At 54.0% G+C, this 18,228-nt stretch overlaps 1 protein-coding gene across 2 annotated transcripts; it reads right to left on the reverse strand.

The window, feature by feature from the left end:
- Positions 1-212: 212 nt before the first annotated feature.
- Positions 213-16,887, reverse strand: SPI1 (Spi-1 proto-oncogene). 2 transcript variants are annotated; one of them, XM_068988772.1, is made up of 5 exons: positions 16,676-16,887; positions 14,247-14,343; positions 2,333-2,520; positions 1,468-1,630; positions 213-1,133 (listed from the first exon to the last, which is right to left on the reverse strand). In XM_068988772.1, exons 1-5 carry the CDS (start codon positions 16,718-16,720, stop codon positions 814-816), a joined length of 813 nt encoding a protein of 270 aa, XP_068844873.1. In that variant the 5' UTR covers positions 16,721-16,887; the 3' UTR covers positions 213-813. The 2 variants fall into 2 exon arrangements, with proteins under 2 accessions (XP_068844873.1, XP_068844872.1); XM_068988771.1 differs by having other exon boundaries at positions 14,247-14,346.
- Positions 16,888-18,228: the final 1,341 nt, after the last annotated feature.

Here is an 18,228-nt window from a genome sequence, read left to right on the forward strand (position 1 = left end):
AGTAAATGGCTAGAACATTCAGTGTTGTTGCCCTTATTCTCATCATCAACACTGGGCTCATAACAGAAAGATTCAATGAGTTTAAGCCTCACTGAAGCATTAAAAAAACAGCCATTTATCAGGTACAGAGAGCTTTTTAATGATTTATTCCCCAAGAAAACCTGAGAATTTGTTCCTTCCATGGATCATGACTACTGGTCAGGCAGTGTCAACTGTCTGGACAAACTGGACAACTGGACAAAGTGCCAACCATCCTGAGGTCTGCAGCGTCCAGCATTGGCAGGGATCCTTAGTAAACCCACAGTGGACAAACGAGAAGGCAGCAGGTCAGATGTCGTGGGTGAGGCGCATCAGGCAAGGTGCACAAAAGATAAAAACGGGGTCTCCGTGCTGAAGAGAACTGACTGAGAATAACTTTAGGTAAATGGGTTTCTTGAAAATGCTGATGGGGGGACAGGTGTGGGGAGAGAGGGTCACTGAAAAAAAAAGGGTTCAATATACACAAATAAGGATGGCTTCCAACTCCCAAGGCCGTGTGCCCTGTACTAAGCAAGGTGACCCTTCGCTGGGGCCAGACGCCCAGATGGCCTTCTGGAACCGGGGCCAGCGCCCTGCTGGGAGGCGAAGCAGGGGACGTGGGGCGGGCAGGGGGCTTGGAGGAGGAGGGGGTGGGCGGGGAGGCGAGGCCTGGCCCGCCACAGTCCTGCCCCTGGCCCCTGGGAGCTTCCCTCCTGTGTCCGGCCGCCCGGGCGAAGGGGTTAATGCTATGGCCAACGGGGCGGCCTGGCGGGCCCGGTGGGCTCAGGCCTGGGCTCAGTGGGGCGGGTGGCGCCGCTCGGCCAGGCCCCCGCGGCCCAGCACCTCCCCGCTGAACTGGTAGGTGAGCTTCTTCTTCACCTTCTTGACCTCGCCCGTCTTGCCGTAGTTGCGCAGCGCTCGGGCCATCTTCTGGTAGGTCATCTTCTTGCGGTTGCCCTTCTGGATGCCCCAGCGGTGCGCCAGCGCCTCCTTGTGCTTGGACGAGAACTGGAACGTGCCCTTGTCCTTGTCCACCCACCAGATGCTGTCCTTCATGTCGCCGCTGCGCAGCAGGTCCAGCAGGAACTGGTACAGGCGGATCTTCTTCTTGCTGCCTGCGGCCGGAGGCGGTCAGCGCCCACGGCAGGGACCCGGCCCGCCTCCCGGTGCCGTGGGGCCGCCCCCGCCTTCCCTTCCCGGTGGGGTGGTCGCAGGGGCGGAGCTACAGCCAGCGTGGCGCATGCGCACGCCCACAGCGCACGTGCTCAGACCCGGACGCGGGGACAGAGGCCTCCACCCCCGCCACGGAACCCACGCAGAGACACGTGTTGGCAAACACACACCCATACGCAAGCACTCTGCTCTGTGGCCAGGCTGCTGCGTCCGTGGGCCTTGATCGGGGTGGGGATGGGGCACAAGGGTGGCCAGGGTCAGGGCTGGGTCCCCTACCTGTCTCCCCGTGCAGGAGGCCAGGCCCTGGCTCCAGGCCGTCGGCCTCCCCGTCGGACACCTCCAGCGGGGGGCTCTGCCGCTCCCCCTCCTCTTCATCCGAGCTGGGCCGGGCGGGAGACAGCGAGGGGTACGGCAGGCACATCCGGGGCAGGTAGGAGACCTGGAAAGGAGGCAGAAGGAGGGTTGGGGTCCCTGAGGGATGGTGCAAAGCTGAAGGCGGCCAAGTAGGGGGGGTTCCGTGGGGTGAGAGAAGAGGGGGTCCTGGGGCGGGGTGGCCAGAGAGGGGCAGAGGGATATGGGAGAAGGCTGGGGACACTGGAGGTCGGGGTCAGACGGGGTCTGACCACACACAGGGTGCCAGTTGTGGGGACAAAGTGGCTCCTGACACCCCGCCTGTCTCCCTGGTTTGGGCGGCGGGAGGTGCCATGTGGACAGGCAGCTGCCCTGGGGTGAGGGGCTGAGGAGGAGGGTCGGGAAAGGGAGTCAGCGGGGAGATGGAGAGGTCAGTGGATTTCAGGACTCAGTGACTTGGATGCCAGACCCACGAGGAGCCAGTGAACGGGGTTGGGGCTCCAGCCCCCGTGTTTAAGAGGGCCTGCAATGAGGCCCCCGGGGGTCAGAAGGACCAGTGTGTGTGGGGGGGGGCGATGGGAATGGTCCGGCCTCTGTCCTCGGTCGGGTGAGAGCAGATAAGGGGTGCGGGGTCACGAGGTCAGCCGGGGGGTCAGGAGGCAGCCGTTGGGGCTCCGGCCACCGTTGGCGCTGTGGGGCAGGAAGCCGGGTTGAGTAAGCTTCCTGCGGAGCGCCCGCCTCACCGCAGGCGCCGGGCCGGGCCAGGCGGGGCGGCCCTGCAGGCACGCACCTGGTGACTGAGGCTGGCGTGGGGAGGAGCCATGGGGGTGTCGAGCACGTGCATCTGCTCCAGCTCCATGTGGCGGTAGAGCTGCTGCAGCTGTGGGGGCTGGACGCTCTGCAGCTCCGTGAAGTGGTTCTCGGCGAAGCTCTCGAACTCGCTGTGCACGTGGTGTGGATGGAAGTCCCAGTAATGGTCTGCGGCCAAAGCAGGAGGGGCTTATGATTGTATACAATATTATATGAACAATAATAGTATATATTATATATAATTATATATGATAACTATATATTAATATATATAACAACAATAGTATATATAAAAATAATAGCGCCAGGCCGTGTCCTCTATCATAATCACCACCGCCATTCTGGACTGCAGATTGGCGTTAATCGCAGCACCACCCACCCTGCTATTTTCTGAACCACAGTTCCATAGATGGGTCTTCCCCAGGTAGCTCAAAAGGTAAAGAATCTGCCTGCAATGTGGGAGACCTGCTTTCAATTCCTGGGCCGGGAAGATCTCCTGGAGAAGGACATGGCAATCCACTGCAGTGTTCTTGCATGAAGAATCCCATGGACAGAGGAGCCTGGCGGGCTGCGGTCCATGGGGTAGCAAAGAGTCAGACACAACTGAGGGACTTTAGAATACTCAGAATATGCTATGGATGAGGACACTGAGGTTTGGAAAGGCTACATGACCCGCACCCAGTCAAAGCCCATGGTGGAGCAAAGCCTTTGTTCTCAACAACCAGTCTACCCTGCCTCCCTTGCCCATCACAAGGATGCCAGCTTTTGAGCCAGAGTCTGAATCCGGGCCGTTTCCTTTCTTTGCGGCCTCAGGCACATGCATTGACCCCTCTGTCAAACAGGGATGCTAGAAACTAGAAGGACCCACGCAAGTTCACATTTGTAAAAACCCCCTAGCCCCAGAGGCTGCACTCGGGAGCCGCTTCTCCTCCCCTTCAGACACAGCAGAGTTTCCTGAGCTGACTGGCTGCCCGCAGTCACAGCTCACTGCCTGTCACACAGCCGAGGTGTGACTGCAGAGTCACAGGGCTGACATTCCTCAGCTGAGGTCCCGCTGTGGCCCCTCCAAGGTCGTGTCCTTGGGGAGCTGCACCTGAGTCCCAGGGAGGTCGCCGCGGCACCCAAGGCTTTCCTGGAAAGCCCCTGGTGGGTGCTTTCAGAGTCTGCGGTAGGGTGGATTTGAGTTTGGGGAACAGCTCCGTGCCACTGGGAGCCCTGCCTGGGCCTGGAGCCGGTCTTCAGCGTGGTTACTCTGGGCACCTTTTCCAGGAATAAAAACCACCACACGTCTGAGGACTTCCTGGGTACAACTTGGAGTCCAAAAGATGTGACAGAGTGACAAGAGGAATTTTTCTTGTGTGACCCAGAGAGGGAGTGTGCAGGATGTTGAGACAGGTCACCATCTCCGGGACTGGCACAGGGCCTGCAGGGGGACTGCCACCAACCACCTATGCGTGTCTCTGTGTGTCTGTCTGTCTGCCCACCCCCCCGCCCACCTCTTTCTCTCTCACAAACACGTCGCTGCTCACGCATCCTGGAGAAACGACACGTGTTGTCTTGGCTCTGCACTGGCTCTCAGAAGACTCACTCATTTTCCAGTCCTGCTCTGTGGCGCCTTTGCCTTGTGACCCTGAGCAAGACATTTTATCTCCCTGAGCCTCTGATTCTGCAAAAGTCAGAGACCCAGCTGGGCGGTTACTGAGGTCCGATTCACATGTGGAATTATTTGAACCCACAATCCAGACTCCCACTTCCGTGAAGCTGCATGGCATAGGGGAGCTAACTGGGGCGGAGCTGGGTTTGAATGCTGGCTCTGCCACTCACCCTTGAGTGACACTGGGCAGGTCGTCCTGCTTCTCTATGCCTGTTGCCTCCGCTGTGAGATGGGGCTAATAACGATACCCAGCTCACGTCATAGGCTTGCTGTGAGGATTAAATGAGCTAATGCTTTCAAGGCACTTCAAATGGAACCTGGCACAAAGTAAGACTCAATAAACATTAACTATTATCATTCCCAGGTGGCTCAGTGGTAAAGAATCTGCCTGCCAGCATAGGAGTTGCAGGAAACACAAGTTAAAAAAGGAAATGGCAACCCACTCCAGTATCCTTGCCTGGAGAATCCCATGGACAGAGGACCTGGTTTGTTACAGTCCGTGGGGTCACAAAGAGTCAGACACATGAGCAGCTGTGCACACACACACATCCATTGTCTTTATAGTGGTAATTATTATGAATGTTGAATGCTGTCTTTAGAGAGCCTGAATCAGCACCTGAGCAAACAGCAGATACTTTTACTTATCAATTCCTTATCTTCCCCTGCTCTCTGCCACCTTAGCCCATGGTCCAGAGAAATAGTTTGAGGGATCCTGGCTGTCTCTTTCTCCCAGAAGCTCAACTTGAGACCCCAAGGTTGTACCAAGGGCAGAGGACTGTTTTCTTTCACCTTCGTATTCCCAGTGCCTACATGCAGTAGGCGTCTTGATGCTTTTGAGCTGTGGTGTTGGAGGAGACTCTTGAGAGTCCCTTGGACTGCAAGGAGATCCAACCAGTCCATCCTAAAGGAAATCAGTCCTGAATAATCATTGGAAGGACTGATGCTGAAGCTGGAACTCCAATACTTTGGCCACCTGATGTGAAGAACTGACTCATCTGAAAAGACCCTGATGCTGGGAAAGATTGAAGGTGGGAGGAGAAGGGGACGACAGAGGGTGAGATGGTTGGATGGCATCACCAACTCAATGGACACGAGTTTGAGTAAGCTCCAGGAGCTGGTGATAGACAGGGAGGCCAGGTGTGCTGCAGTCCATGGGGTCGCAAAGAGCTGGACACGACTGAGCAACTGAACTGGACTGAACTGCGATGCAGTAGGCACTGAACAAGCATTTCCTGAGTGAATGCATGAATCCTAGCTTCTTAAGAACTCTGACTCTCCTCCACCAAATCATCCAAATCTGAAGGGAAAACAAAACAAAATGACCCTTATTTTGTCCTTTCATCTTGCCTTGCATTAATAAGTCCCAGAAATTCTCCACTTGCTGAGAGAGAGGTGGCTCTGTCTATATGGATGGGGCTCTTTGGGGCTTTGGGGCACTTGAGTGGACCCAGGTTCCTTTACAGCTGCAGATCTGCCCTGGAGCCCCACTCCAGGCCCTTCCCGTTTTGCCTTCTCCTGCCCAGGCCGAAGTGCCCGGATCTTCATAGAATGCCTTATCCTGCCCATGCATGCATGCCAAGTCACTTCAGTGGGTATCTGACTCTTTGCCACACCGTGGACTGTAGCCAGCCAGGCTCCTCCATTTCGGGGATTCTCCAGGCAAGAATATTGGAGTGGGTTGCCATGCCCTTCCCCAGGGGAACTTCCTGATCTTTATAGAATGCCTTATCCTCCCCCTCAAATCCTCACACCTACTCCAGGTCTTTTGGGGTTTTTTTTTGGGTGGGGGGGGGGCAGGTTTTGGCCGTGCTGTGTGGCTCGTGGGGTCTTAGTTCCCCTCTCAGGGATCAGACCCGTGCCATCTGCATTGGAAGCACAGACTCTCAATTACTTGACCTCTAGGGAAGCACCCCCTACTCAGTTCTGGCTTGGGGGCTCTGAGTTCTCTCTCTCGGTCCCCACCTCTGTCCCAGCTCCACATGAGACCCACGGGCTTGTTCTCGTGGTCCCAGCTTGAAGCCAGCACTTCCCACAGCAGGTCTCAGCACCCCCCCGGTTCGAGTCACTTTGGGGGCCAGAAAAGCTTGCAGATTTGGGGCCCATCTGAGACCCATGCAGTCTGCAGCGCCAGATGGAGACGGGAAGAGTCTGGCCTTTCACAGCCCCCTGCAGAGGTTCGTTTGTTCACTGAGGCTCAGGAACCCTGCCCCAGCGTCGCTGAAACCTGCAACAGAGACTCTTGGGCTACAATTAAGGTTTCAAAAGGCCCAACGGAAACCTTTCCTCTACCCTTGATTTTGAGTGCTCAGGCAGTTGTATAATAAACACTGTTTGGTAGGCAGAGATGAGTCGTCTGAAGGAATATTATGCCATGAGTCCATCCTTATGCAAAGGTCAGCACTCTGAGCTCTTTGGACCTTACTCCTAGATGACTGCCCAGGAATGCTTTGCTAAATCCTTGCTTGTCACTTTGAGAGGTCACCCAGACTCTCCTGCAACTTATGTCCCCTTAGTATGACTTTCTGCTCCTCAAACGGACATAGTGTCAGGACTTCCCTGGTGGTCCAGTGGCTAAGACTCTGTGCTTCCAATGCAAGGGGCCAGAGTTCAATTCCTGGTCAGGCAACTAGATCCCACAGGCTGCAGCTAAGACTTTGAATGCTGCAGCTAAAAGGAAAAAAAAGAAAAAAGATCCCACATGCCACAGCTAGAAAAAAAAGAAGAAGACCAGGCATGAAGCAATGAAGATCGAAGTTCTGTGTGCCACACCTAAGACCAGGCACAGCCAATAAATAAATATGAAAAGTTACAATACAGGAGTATAGTGTCATTCGCATATCCGGAGATAGCTCTGGACCCTCCCTTCTGCAGCCTGTAGGGCATTCAACTCATACTAGGCTTCAGTCAATATTTGGTTAAATGACCAGTGAAAGCTTACTTTTAATGTGTTTTTTATGTACCAGGCCCTGTTCTAAGTACTTAATGCACATTATGTCACTCAGTCCTCACCATAGCTCTGACAAAGTGGCCGCTATGGTCTGATCTTCCTTTTGCACATGAGGAAGCTGTGACTCAGAGACATAAAGTCCCTTGCCCACAGATAGTCGTTGGTAGAGTCAGGATCCAAACCCACCTGTGTCTGACTCCAGGGACTAAACTCTTATCCCTATGCCATACCACCGCTGAGGACCAAGACAGCCAGTGAAAGCTTTAAGTAAGACTTATGGTGACAGAATTTATGGGCTGCTACTATCCATCTGTCTGTCGACCACCATTTACCCCTCATTCATTATTCATCATCCATCCACCATCCAGCATCATCCATCTGTCATCCATCCATCCATCTATCCATCCATCCACCCATCCATCATCTAAATATCATCTACCCATCATTCACTCATTCATCATCCATCATTTAACCCACCCATCCATCCATTTATCTGCCCATCCATCACTGAACCTTTATTCATCAAGCCAGCAATGACCCATTCATCAACATCTTTCACTTTCACCCTCGAAACCAGCTTCCAGTCTGGAACCAAAGTCCTACCCACACATCCTTATTGCTCCTCAGTTTTTTTGTGTCCCTAACACTTAGATGTCACTAGGACAAAAATAAAATGATATTCAAAACAATCCCCCCCCACACACACACAAAATGCAAGCCTTAAGTGTCATTCCGTTGACCTTATCTCCTTCAAGCAGAAACCCCAGCCTGAAGCCATGGCTCTTACCAGGAGAGGAGAAGTAAGATCAAGACCAAGAAGGAAGATGAGGAATTAAGAAAGCAAGGAATAAGGAAAAAAACCCTTTGTAGGAAATCACAGACCCCTGGACAAGGGCTCCTTAATCCCAGCCCTCCTGCAAATTATTCAAACATGGAAACGGAGGTCCCAGCAAGCAGAGAGCGCCAGGTCTCACGATCCTTATTATTTCTTACACTGTATCCTAATTATTACGATTTTTAGTTCTTTCCTTTGTTAAGAAAGATAAATCTGGCAGGGCCTGTGTTTCATTCATCCTACAGCACCTGGCAATGTGCCTGGGATGGAAGCAAGGCTTGGTAGGGGAAGGAAGGACACTTTGGAAGGTGAATGAAATGAATGGATGATTAGAAGACTGGGAATAAACTGTGAATCTGTGGGATGAGAAGGTGAAAAGTGTATGGAAAGATGGAATGGTGGAGAGAATGGTCATACTTTGGAACTCTATTTCCTCCATCAATCCCTCTGCAAACAGCATTAGGATGGCTATTATCAAAAAACAGAACAACCCGGGCCGACTGTATAACACAGGGAACCACATTCACTATCTCGTAATAACAGAATGAAAGAGAATCTGAAAAAGAACACATATATACATGTATACATACATATATATAATCAGTGAATCACTTTGCTGAACACATGATATTGTGAATTAACTATACTTCATTTTTTTAATGGTTAAAAAGGCAGAAAAAGATTTTGGCAAGAATGTGGAGCAGTGGGATCCTCGTGCACTGTTGGTAGGAGAGTAAAATGGTGCGACCACTAAGGAAAACCAGTATGCTTGGTCCTCAGACAATTAAAAATAGAATTATCTTACAATCCAGCAATCCTACTTCTGGGCATATAGTCTCAAAGAACTGGAAGCAGGATCTTCAAAGAGGCATTTTAACACCTGTGTTCACAGCAGCATTATTCAGAGCAACCAAAAGATAGAAGCAACCCACGTGTCCATCAACAGATGAATGGGCAAACAGAATGTAGTGTATCCACACAACGGAATGTTACTCAGCTTCACAAAGGAAGGAATTCTGATGTACACTGCAACATGGGTGAACCTGGAGGATATTATATGTTAAATGAAAGAGGCCAGTCACGAAAAGAGAAACGCTGCATGACTCCACTAAGATGAGGTCCTGAGTGCAGGAACATAGGGACAGAAAGCAGAATGATGGTTGCCAGGGGCTGAGGGGAGGGGGCAGTGGGAGGCACTGTTTAATTGGTCCGGAATGCCAGTTTCGCAAGATGAAAAGAGTTCTGGAGCTGGATGGTGGGGATGGAGTACAGCAACATGTCCTTGAGCCACTGAGCTGTACATGTGCAAATGGTCGAGATAGTCCATGTTATACTGTATACATTTTAATCACAACTTAAAAATAATAAACAGCAAATTCTATGAACCCTACCTTGAGAATCTATCCTGAATCCATCTGCTCATTTTTGTCTGTCTCGCCACCACCCTTGGCCAAGTCACTGTCATATCTTGTCTGGATTATTCCAGTGGTTTCCTCCCGGCCTTCCCCCCTGCTCCTACTTTTGCCTCCTCTCCAGCTATTCTCCACCCAGAAATTAGAGTGATTAAAAAAAAAAACAAAAAAACTTATTCAGTGGAACCACTAGGTATTGGGAGAAGACACTAAAAACTTCCAGAGAGATAAAACAAAACTAAACAGGAAAAAAATTAAACAAAACCCCAAAATGGTTACATTCAAAAAAGAGGATATGGAATGACATCAGATTTCCTAAGAAAAACTCTAGTAACCTGAAGACAGTAGAGAAATGCCTTCAGTTTCAATGAGAAAAAAAAATTTTTTTTCAACTTAGATTTCTATACACAGCCAAACTACTGTTAATCAGATGAGACCATAAAAACAGCAGGTAACACAAACAGCAATAAAACCTTACCTCCCAGACATCCTTTCTTAGGAGACCATAATGCTATGAGTAACAAATCCTTACATAATTTTCACTTTCTAAGCCTCCCATATGGAGTAGCTCACTCCATCCTTAGGGCAGTCCTGTGAAGTAGGTCTCATGAGTGAGAAGCTGAGGCCCCGGGGGGTGAGACATCTTCCCTGTGGTCACCCCACCCGATAATAGGGAGATGGGGCATGACTCCCAGCAGCCTTGCTGTGGGGTGGGGCCTACGTCACTGCTGCTAGCCCTCAGAAACACAGTGATGAGAAAGTTCAGGTAATCAAAATACGCAGCGTGGCTCAACTGTGAGCAATATTCATATGGTCCAAACCACGGAAAATTCAGATGTCAATTTAACAAACTTAGAATACAGACAAAGGGACTTCCCTGGTGGTCTAGTGGGTAAGACTTCATGCTCCCAATGCAGGGGACCAGGGTTGAATTCCTGATCAGGGCACTAAAAGCCCGCATGACGTGAACGTTGAGTGTTAGTCGCTCCGTCGTGTCCTCCTCTTTGTGACCCCATGGAAGGTAGCCCACCAGGCTCCCCTGTCCATGGAATTCTCCAGGCAAGAATACTGGAGTGGGTAGCCATTCCCTTCTCCAGGGGATCTTCCCTACCCAGGGATCAAAGCCTGGTCTCCCGCATTGCAGACAGATTTTTTACCCTCTGAGCCACCTGGAAGCCCCCACAGGTGGAACACAGCCAAAAAGTGAAAACAAAATATTAAAAATAGAATACAGAGGAAAACAAATGCGGTATGATCTCACTTATACGTGGAATCTTTTAAAAAAAGTGACAATTCAGAAAAGGAGGTCAGATTGGTGGTTGCCAGAAGTAGTGGGGGGTGGGTGAGATTGGGCGCTGGCGGTCTAAGGTGCAAGCTTTCAGCTGTGAGATAAATAAGTCCTGGGGAAGCCATGCACAGAATGGCTAGGGCTAAGTGCTGCATGGTAACTTTGAAAGCTAAGTGTAGCTCCTGAAAGTTCTCATCACAAGGGAAAAAAATTTTTCTAACTGTATAAGGAGATGGATATTAACTAAACTTATGTGGTAATCATTTCCCAATGTATAGGTGTGTGAAGTCATTAGCTGTTACACCTTAAACTCACACACTTATGTTGCATATCATAACAGCAATAAAATGAAAAGGGGGAAAAGTTACTGTAACTATTTTGGTATGTGTGTGTGCTTTAAATAACTAGAAAGTCAAATACTCATCTTTCATAGTACAATAGAATTCGCTAAGTAAAAAATCAAGCTAGATTCATCTCCACCTGGCTTATAGAAAGTCCTCAATAAATGTTTGTGAATTAATAAATAAATGCTCTTCTAAGCCTCAGTTTCAAACTTTCATGTATATACTTCTAGTGGTCTGTAACAGAAAGACTGGAAAAATAGCTTTTAACTGTCTCTGATGCGCTGGATAGCTTTTAACTGTCTCTTGATGGAGAAACAAGTCTGATAAATTTATGTAAAAAGTAGCAGATTGCAGAACAGCATGATACTGCAGTTCATTTCTGAATGGAGAGGATATGTATGGATGTATACACTTACAAACATACAAGATTAGACACCGTCAAATGAAGTATCTGCTAGAATAGACCAAGATGGCTATCAGTGCAGGGTGAGAATGAGAAGCAGGTAATATTTTCCTTCATACGCTGCTGTATTTTAAAATTGTTTGCAACGGGTATTTCTTGTTTGAACAATTAAAATTAAATATCTATAATTTCTTTGGATATTTACCAGACACACACACACACACACACAAGGTTACTCAGATCGTGTCATTTCTTTGCTCAGCCCCCTCCAGTGGCTTCCCGCTAGCTGTGGGAAACACGACAAGCTCCCGCTGCAGTCCTCGGGCCCGTGCGGTGCTCCCCTGCAGACTGGCCCCCCTTCCTGTCCTTTCTGCTTCCTGTGCTCCCTTCCCACCCTGGTCCCCACCCAGGTCCCTCCTGCTCTTGCACCTGCTGTTCCCACCCCTAGAACACTTATACCTCCCTATCTGTGCATCCATGTGCCTTCAGGACACTCAGATTCCCACCCAAGGGCCTCACCCGGGGGCCGTTCACCTCTGGAGCTCCGTCCTGCGGGCATACCCCTGGCAGCTTAAACCTGACATCTGTACCCAGAGATGCCGTCTGTGGCGAATCCTTCTTTAGGGCCCTCACGTGCAGATGGCAGAGCCTGACTCACGGTGCTCTGCTTTCTACAGAACGTCTTCAGAGCATGTCTGCTAACTCAGCTGTTCCCCATCTCTCTCTCACTGGACTGTGAGCTCCACGAGGGCAGCGGCCTTGCCCGGCCTGCTCCTTGTGGCAAATCCAGCACCTACAACAGGGTCAGGTCCACCACACGTAATCAGGGGCTATTTGGCGGATGGGCAAGAGAGGGGATGAGTGGACAAGTGGGCTGGACAACAAGCGTTGGAAGGACGGGTGGCTGTGGGGCAGCTGGGTGGATGGCAGGGGAGCGGACGGCTGGGTGAGTGGTGGACTGAGTCACCCGAAAATGAGCCTGTTGATGTCACAGAACCTTCGGTGCTTCTCCACTCCCTGTTGACCTGCTGGCTTTCTCTACAGTGCTCACTCCATCAGCCAGCCCCAGGCCTACCTGGTTTCTAGAGTACATAAATAGTACCCCTGTATTACAGGAAGGGAGAATGCAGCTTCGGTAGACCCAAAGGAAAGGCACCCAGACCCAGGGAGACTGAGAAGGGGTCAGGCCAGGGGAGAAACGATCCCTGATGCTAGCTAGCAGGGGTCAGAGGCAGCCCTGAGCTTGCAAGGACCTGAGCGGGCCTGCTGCCTGGAGCCACCAGGGGGCGCCAGTCCTCAAGCAGGGACCTGCTTAGGTCCCAGACTGGGTAGAAGCAGGCGTAGAGCTGGTGTTGAGTCAGGGAGAGTCAGCCCCCGACCCCGGCAGTGGTAGCTGGAGGTAGAGCTGGAGAATCTAAACTGTCTCTGGATTTTCCCCAGAAAGGATGCATTTCTTGTAGAAGTATAAAATTTTAAAGGAAGTGGCAAGGGGGGAGAATGTTTTTAAAGTCTTTCTAGTCCTCAGGTTCTGAAAGGAGCCTGTGTCTTCCCAGATGTGGCCTCGAAGGATGTCCACCCCTTATTCCCAAGATATGGTTTCCAGTTACAGTCTTTAGAATGGACGTCAGGTGTGAATTCCAGGCAAAACTGTTTGCGGGCTTTGCCATCTGGATGTGAGGGCCCTAAATAAGGACTTGCCACATATGGCATCTCTAGGTACAGACATCAGGCTTAAACTGCCAGAGGTGTGCCAGCAGGTGTTAACGGCCCCCAGGTGACGCCCTTCCTTGGCTATGGCAGAGCATGCCTGTCCCTGTGGGGTTGCAGACACCCCGCTGTCTGGCTTGCCCAGGCCTCCACACCCCGTGAAGAATCCCTCAGTGAAGACCCAGTAACCAGGCCACCTCGCCTTTGGTTCAGAGATATTCCATCAATACACTGAGATCTACCACCGGTGACCTCTCTTAGCCCCCTGCCCAGGTTCCAGACACTGAAGGTCTCTCTCCCTTTCCCTGAATTTGCTTCAGGATTGAGCCTGGGCTTTGGGGTGGGGGGCAGTTAGACCCAGATAGAAAAAAGCCCTGGCCCAGGCCCCATCCTCACCCCCAACTCCAGCAGACAAGGTTTCAGCCCCTGCCGAATGAACAGCTCTCAAATGGGAGCGGTTCTGCACCCCGCCCCCACCACCAGGGGATATTTGGCAACTCTGGAGACATTTTTGGTTATCATGATTGGCAGTAACACTGGCGTCCAGTGGGCAGAAGCAGGAATGCTGGCAAATACCCTACAAGGCACAAGACAGACCTCACAGTATAGAAGTATCCAGCCCAAATGTCAATAGACTGCTGTTAGTCACATACAACGGGGACTGGGGCTGCACCAGTGAGGGGTTCAGGGTCACGGGCAGTGACAAGAATGGAGAGGAAGATGGGGGGTTGAGGGAGGAGAAGAAGACACGGGTTCAATCCCTGGGTTGGGAAGATTCCCTTGGAGGAGGAAATGGCAACCCACTCCAGTATTCTTGCCTGGGGAAGCCCCAGGACAGAGGTGCACAGCGGACTACAGTTCCATGGGGCCCCAAGAGCTGGACGTGAATGAGCGACTAAGTGAAGCCGAAAAAAAAAGAGAAAGCGCTGGGCCTGGAGCGGACAGAGCTGGGCCCCCACGGCCAGTGCGCCTCCTTGTACAAGTCCCGTAGCCTCTCCGCCTTTTTCGTCAGGTGGAAACAGGCCGAAAGGATTGGATGAGAAGATAAAACAGGGAAGAAGCTCGCCCGTGCCTGCACACCAAGGCTGCTCCAGAAACGCGCGCTGGGGGTATGGGGTGTTGGTGGGGAGCAGGAGCGTGGGGTTTTAGGGTAGGGAATTTCTGTCCCTGAGAGCTAACTGGATCCGATCCTCGGAATTCCAAAGAAGCCTCAGGAAGGGTATGCTTTTCCCTCCACAGAACGCAGTGGCGCCGGGGCCAGGCCAGGCTGGGGAAGTCAGGGCAGGGCGGGGCCTGCTACTCACCGCTGTGGCTTTCTCCATCACTGCTGAGATAGGGGTAATATTCGTGCGTTTGGCGTTGGTAGAGATCCGTGTCATAGGGAACTAGGTCTTCCGATGGCTGCTGAGAGAGGAGGGGGTCAGAACTCGGAGTGCGGCGGGGAGACCCCAGCCAGGTTGGCAGGACACCCCAGGATGTTGGGTCCACACTGAGCCCCTTTATCAACTGGGAGAGGCCACGCAGAGTGCAAGCGGGGGGACCCAGGGGTGCAAGAGCCTTGGCTCCGGCGGAAAGGGGGTGACAGAGACCTTGGAGGGTCAGAGGTCAAAAGAAGACAGGTCTGAGGGGACAGCTCCCCCAGCCACCTCACACTCACACTCCACGACATGCCCAGGTCCCAGCCTCACACACTCGCCCGCTCACAGTCACATCGACGTGCCTAAACCACCCCCCAAATGCACACAAAATCCCCCTGACACATTTCTTCCCACACTCCCAATGTGAGCTCTCATACACACGTCCACTCACAGCCCTCACACTCACCCCGGGCACACGCGCCAGTATACACTCGCCTGTAGGCGCTTGCAGAGTCCCTGGGGTTGACATGCGAATCCACTCCCTCACCTCCAAGCGTGCTGACACACACTCACGCCCATGTCCTTGCTTGGTCACTCATGTTCCTGCACGCCCATCGCCCAGCACACAGGCCTGTCCTCCTGCTGTAGCCCCCCAGGCCCCCAGGCTCTCTCGCTGCCTGATGTCCAGGTCCCAGGCCGGCTCAGGGCCCCCACCCCCACGCTGGCTGTCCACACTGATGGGCTTTAAAGGACTCACCCCACGCAGGGCTAAGGCCATGGCTTTGGGGGCCTCTCCCTCTTCCCCTTTCCTCCAGAGACACTCCCTGGTCCCCCTCCCTCCGTCTCCCCATCCCTGTCCCTCCCCACCCCACTCCCTGGCCAGGCACTGGGATATGCACACCCAGAGGCTTCCCAACAGTCACCAGGCCTCTCCCCACCCCCGCGCATGTGCCCAAGGATTGCACAACCGTCACCCCGGCCCTCGGGGCTTGGTTTGGGGGCCAGAGCTGCCTTGGGAGCCCACCTTCCCAGGACCCACTCCGCGTCCCCCCTGGACTGGGCCAAGGGGCTCAGGAGGCTCGCATGGAGCCCAGGAAGACATGTCTCCCGCTCAGCTTTAGCTGGGGTTCAGGGATTGAGAGGTCAAGGGTCAGAGACAGGGTGGCCGGGCCCCAGGGCCTCTGGGTGTCTTGAGGCAGAGTGGGCTCTTCCCGAGACCACCCCCTATCACCCTCTGCCTGTCTCCCCCATCTTCTAGGTTCCAGGTGGGGGTGGGGGGGCCAGGGCCAGGTCAGAAGCCGGCTGGCTTGTCCCATCTGTGCCCGGCCCTGCGTGGAGCCTGGCTCTGGGTCTGCAGACAGCACAGCCCCACAGAAGGGTGTCAAGCTGGGGTGCCTCCCTGGGGCTCTGGGCCTGCCTGGGGTGGGGTGGCCGGGGGTAGGGGGAAGGGAGCTGCCTCCAAGCCGGGAAAGCTGAGTCAGATGGGCAGGCCCGGCCAAGCCCTTCCCAGTTACCCCCAGGGCTCCCCATCCCCGGCTGAGTGCGGAAGGGGGTGAGGAAAGGGAGAGGGGTCCTCTCAGAGGGGCCTGGTGGTGTGACACCTGCCGGAGGCTGCAACTGTCACTGAGAGCGGGAGCGGAGGGGGTCTGCCCCAGACGGCCGCCCTGCCGTCCCTGGGGTCCCCTGGGACGCCCGCTTCTTCACCTCCGGCCTCAGCCGCTGCCCTCACTCCCGTCTCTCCTTGGACGAGGTTCTCCCCCAGCCCCAGTCTCAGCCCCGGGAAGGCTCTGCCCTCCTCTCCGCAGTCCCAGCCCCAGCTGCCTGGCCAGCCCCCGCTCCCCTTGCTGCCCCAGCCCCCGCCTCTGCCTCCGCCACTCGGGGCCCAAGGCCCAGACCTCTCGGGTCAACAGGCACGTCCTCTGTGCCTGGGTGGCAAGGACCCAGGTGTAAGGCAGCCACGGTCTCCAGGAGCACCCAGTCCAGGGCCCGGACCTTTGGCCTCTTGCCTCCTGCCCTCCAGCCCGTCACCGTCCCGGGGACCGGCTTCCCTCCACGCCAGCCTTCCCACTGCCCTCACCACCCTCAGCCCGGCCCCCCCAGGCCCGTGGAACCCCGGCTGCCACCCAAGCCCCATCGATAAATAACCGTTCAGGCCCCATCGATCACAGCCCCACCGTGGGCCCGGCCCTCAGCCCGCCGGGGTGTGCTTGCTCCAAGGAGGCCGATGGCCCTCTTGCTTGGGTCTCAGGCCCTGGGGCTCCAGGGAGGAAACACCAACTTCCCACTGATAGGGGAAGGCAGGCGGCGGGCTGGCGGGCAGGTGGCGGGCGTCCGAGGGCCGTGGGCTGGGCTGGTGGAGGAGTCCCGATACTCACAGGGGGGACGAGGGGAAACCCTTCCATTTTGCACGCCTGTAACATCCAGCCGAGCTCCGAGCCGGTCAGGTCCCCTGCCTCGGTGGGGGCCAGTGCGCAGCCCCTGGGGATGGGGCGCCCCGTCGGGGGTGGGGGGGGCTGGACCGCTTCGGGGCGGATGCAGGGCTCAGGCCTGCCCCTTGAGCTACAGGAGCCCTGGGTGAGCCCCCTCCCTTGACATTGCAGGGCCAGCGCAAGTTCCTGATTTTATCGAAGGCCTGCCGCTGGGAGATAGTCCCCTTGGGGTGACATCACCGCCCCGGCCCGTTTGCATAAATCTCTTGCGCTACAGGAAGTCTCTGGCCGGCTGGGGCAGGTGGTGCTCCAGGGGCTGGCCTGGGAGGCTGAGGGGGCCAGGCCCCCTGCCCAGAGGAAGCCGGGACTGCGAGGGGCGGCCTTGAGGGCTGGGGTGGGGCGGGAGAACGGGAGGGCGGAAGGCTGGCTGCACCCCCACGAGGAGGGCCTTGCTGCCCCCCGGGGGCCTGTGGAGGCTCTCTCACCCCGAACCCCCGCAGATGCCTACTACTTTTGAGACCCCCTCCCCCCCACGTGGCCAACAGTCACTTCCTTGGGGGATCGGAGCTGGTAAGGGTGTCCTCTTGGGGCCTCCACGCTCTGGGGTCAGCCTGGTTGGCCTAGGGCTCTGGTCTGGCTAACTGCCAGGCCTGGCTCTTCCTGGGCCCATAGGCTCCCAACTGCTCAGTCCTCCCAAGCCTGGGGCTGGGCCCTGGGGCCTGGTCATCAGCATCGTGCTGATTCCTCCTTCCTTCCACCAGCTTCATTTCCACCAGAAGGATTCTTACACCCTCCCCTCCCAGCTTCCTAAGGACCACCATGCCTTCCATACCTCTGTTCCCAGCCCAGATTTTTCAGTTTCCCCACCCCTTACCAATGCCTGACTGTCAATCGAGTCTTCCTAGTTTACAAACTTTTCTTGTCTGTCCATCCATTCATCTGTTTTCCCATCCATTTACTTATCTGTTTTGTCAATCCCTCTATTCACCCATCAAGCCAGCCGTTCATTCGTCTCTCAGTTTAATCCAGCTCTTCATTCCTCCATTTATCTGTCAGTCTATTATCCATCCACCCATTTGTTTGTCTTCTCATCCACTGAGCCATCATATGTCCATTTATCAGCCCATCCACTTGTTACTCATCCACATTTCCCTCTGTGTGTCCATTGCATGTCCAGCTGTCAGTCTGATCATACATTGGTCCATTCATTCATCTAGCCAGCCAGCCATTTATGCATTCCACCATATCAGTTGAGTTCTAGGCTTCATGCCCATACGATATGGCTCAGATGGTAAAGCGTCTGCCTGCAATGTGGGAGACCTGGGTTCAACCCCTGGGTTGGGAAGATCCCCTGGAGAAGGAAATGGCAACCCACTCCAGTTCTCTTGCCTGGGAAATCCCATGGACACAGGTGAGTGGCAGGCTCGCAAAGAGTCAGACACGACTGAGTGACTAACACACACAGGGTTTATGCTCAGTCCTGGGAAAAGAGAAAGGTA

This window comes from Capricornis sumatraensis, chromosome 16 (genome assembly GCF_032405125.1).
Source record: "Capricornis sumatraensis isolate serow.1 chromosome 16, serow.2, whole genome shotgun sequence".
In the NCBI taxonomy this organism is placed as follows: domain Eukaryota; kingdom Metazoa; phylum Chordata; class Mammalia; order Artiodactyla; family Bovidae; genus Capricornis; species Capricornis sumatraensis.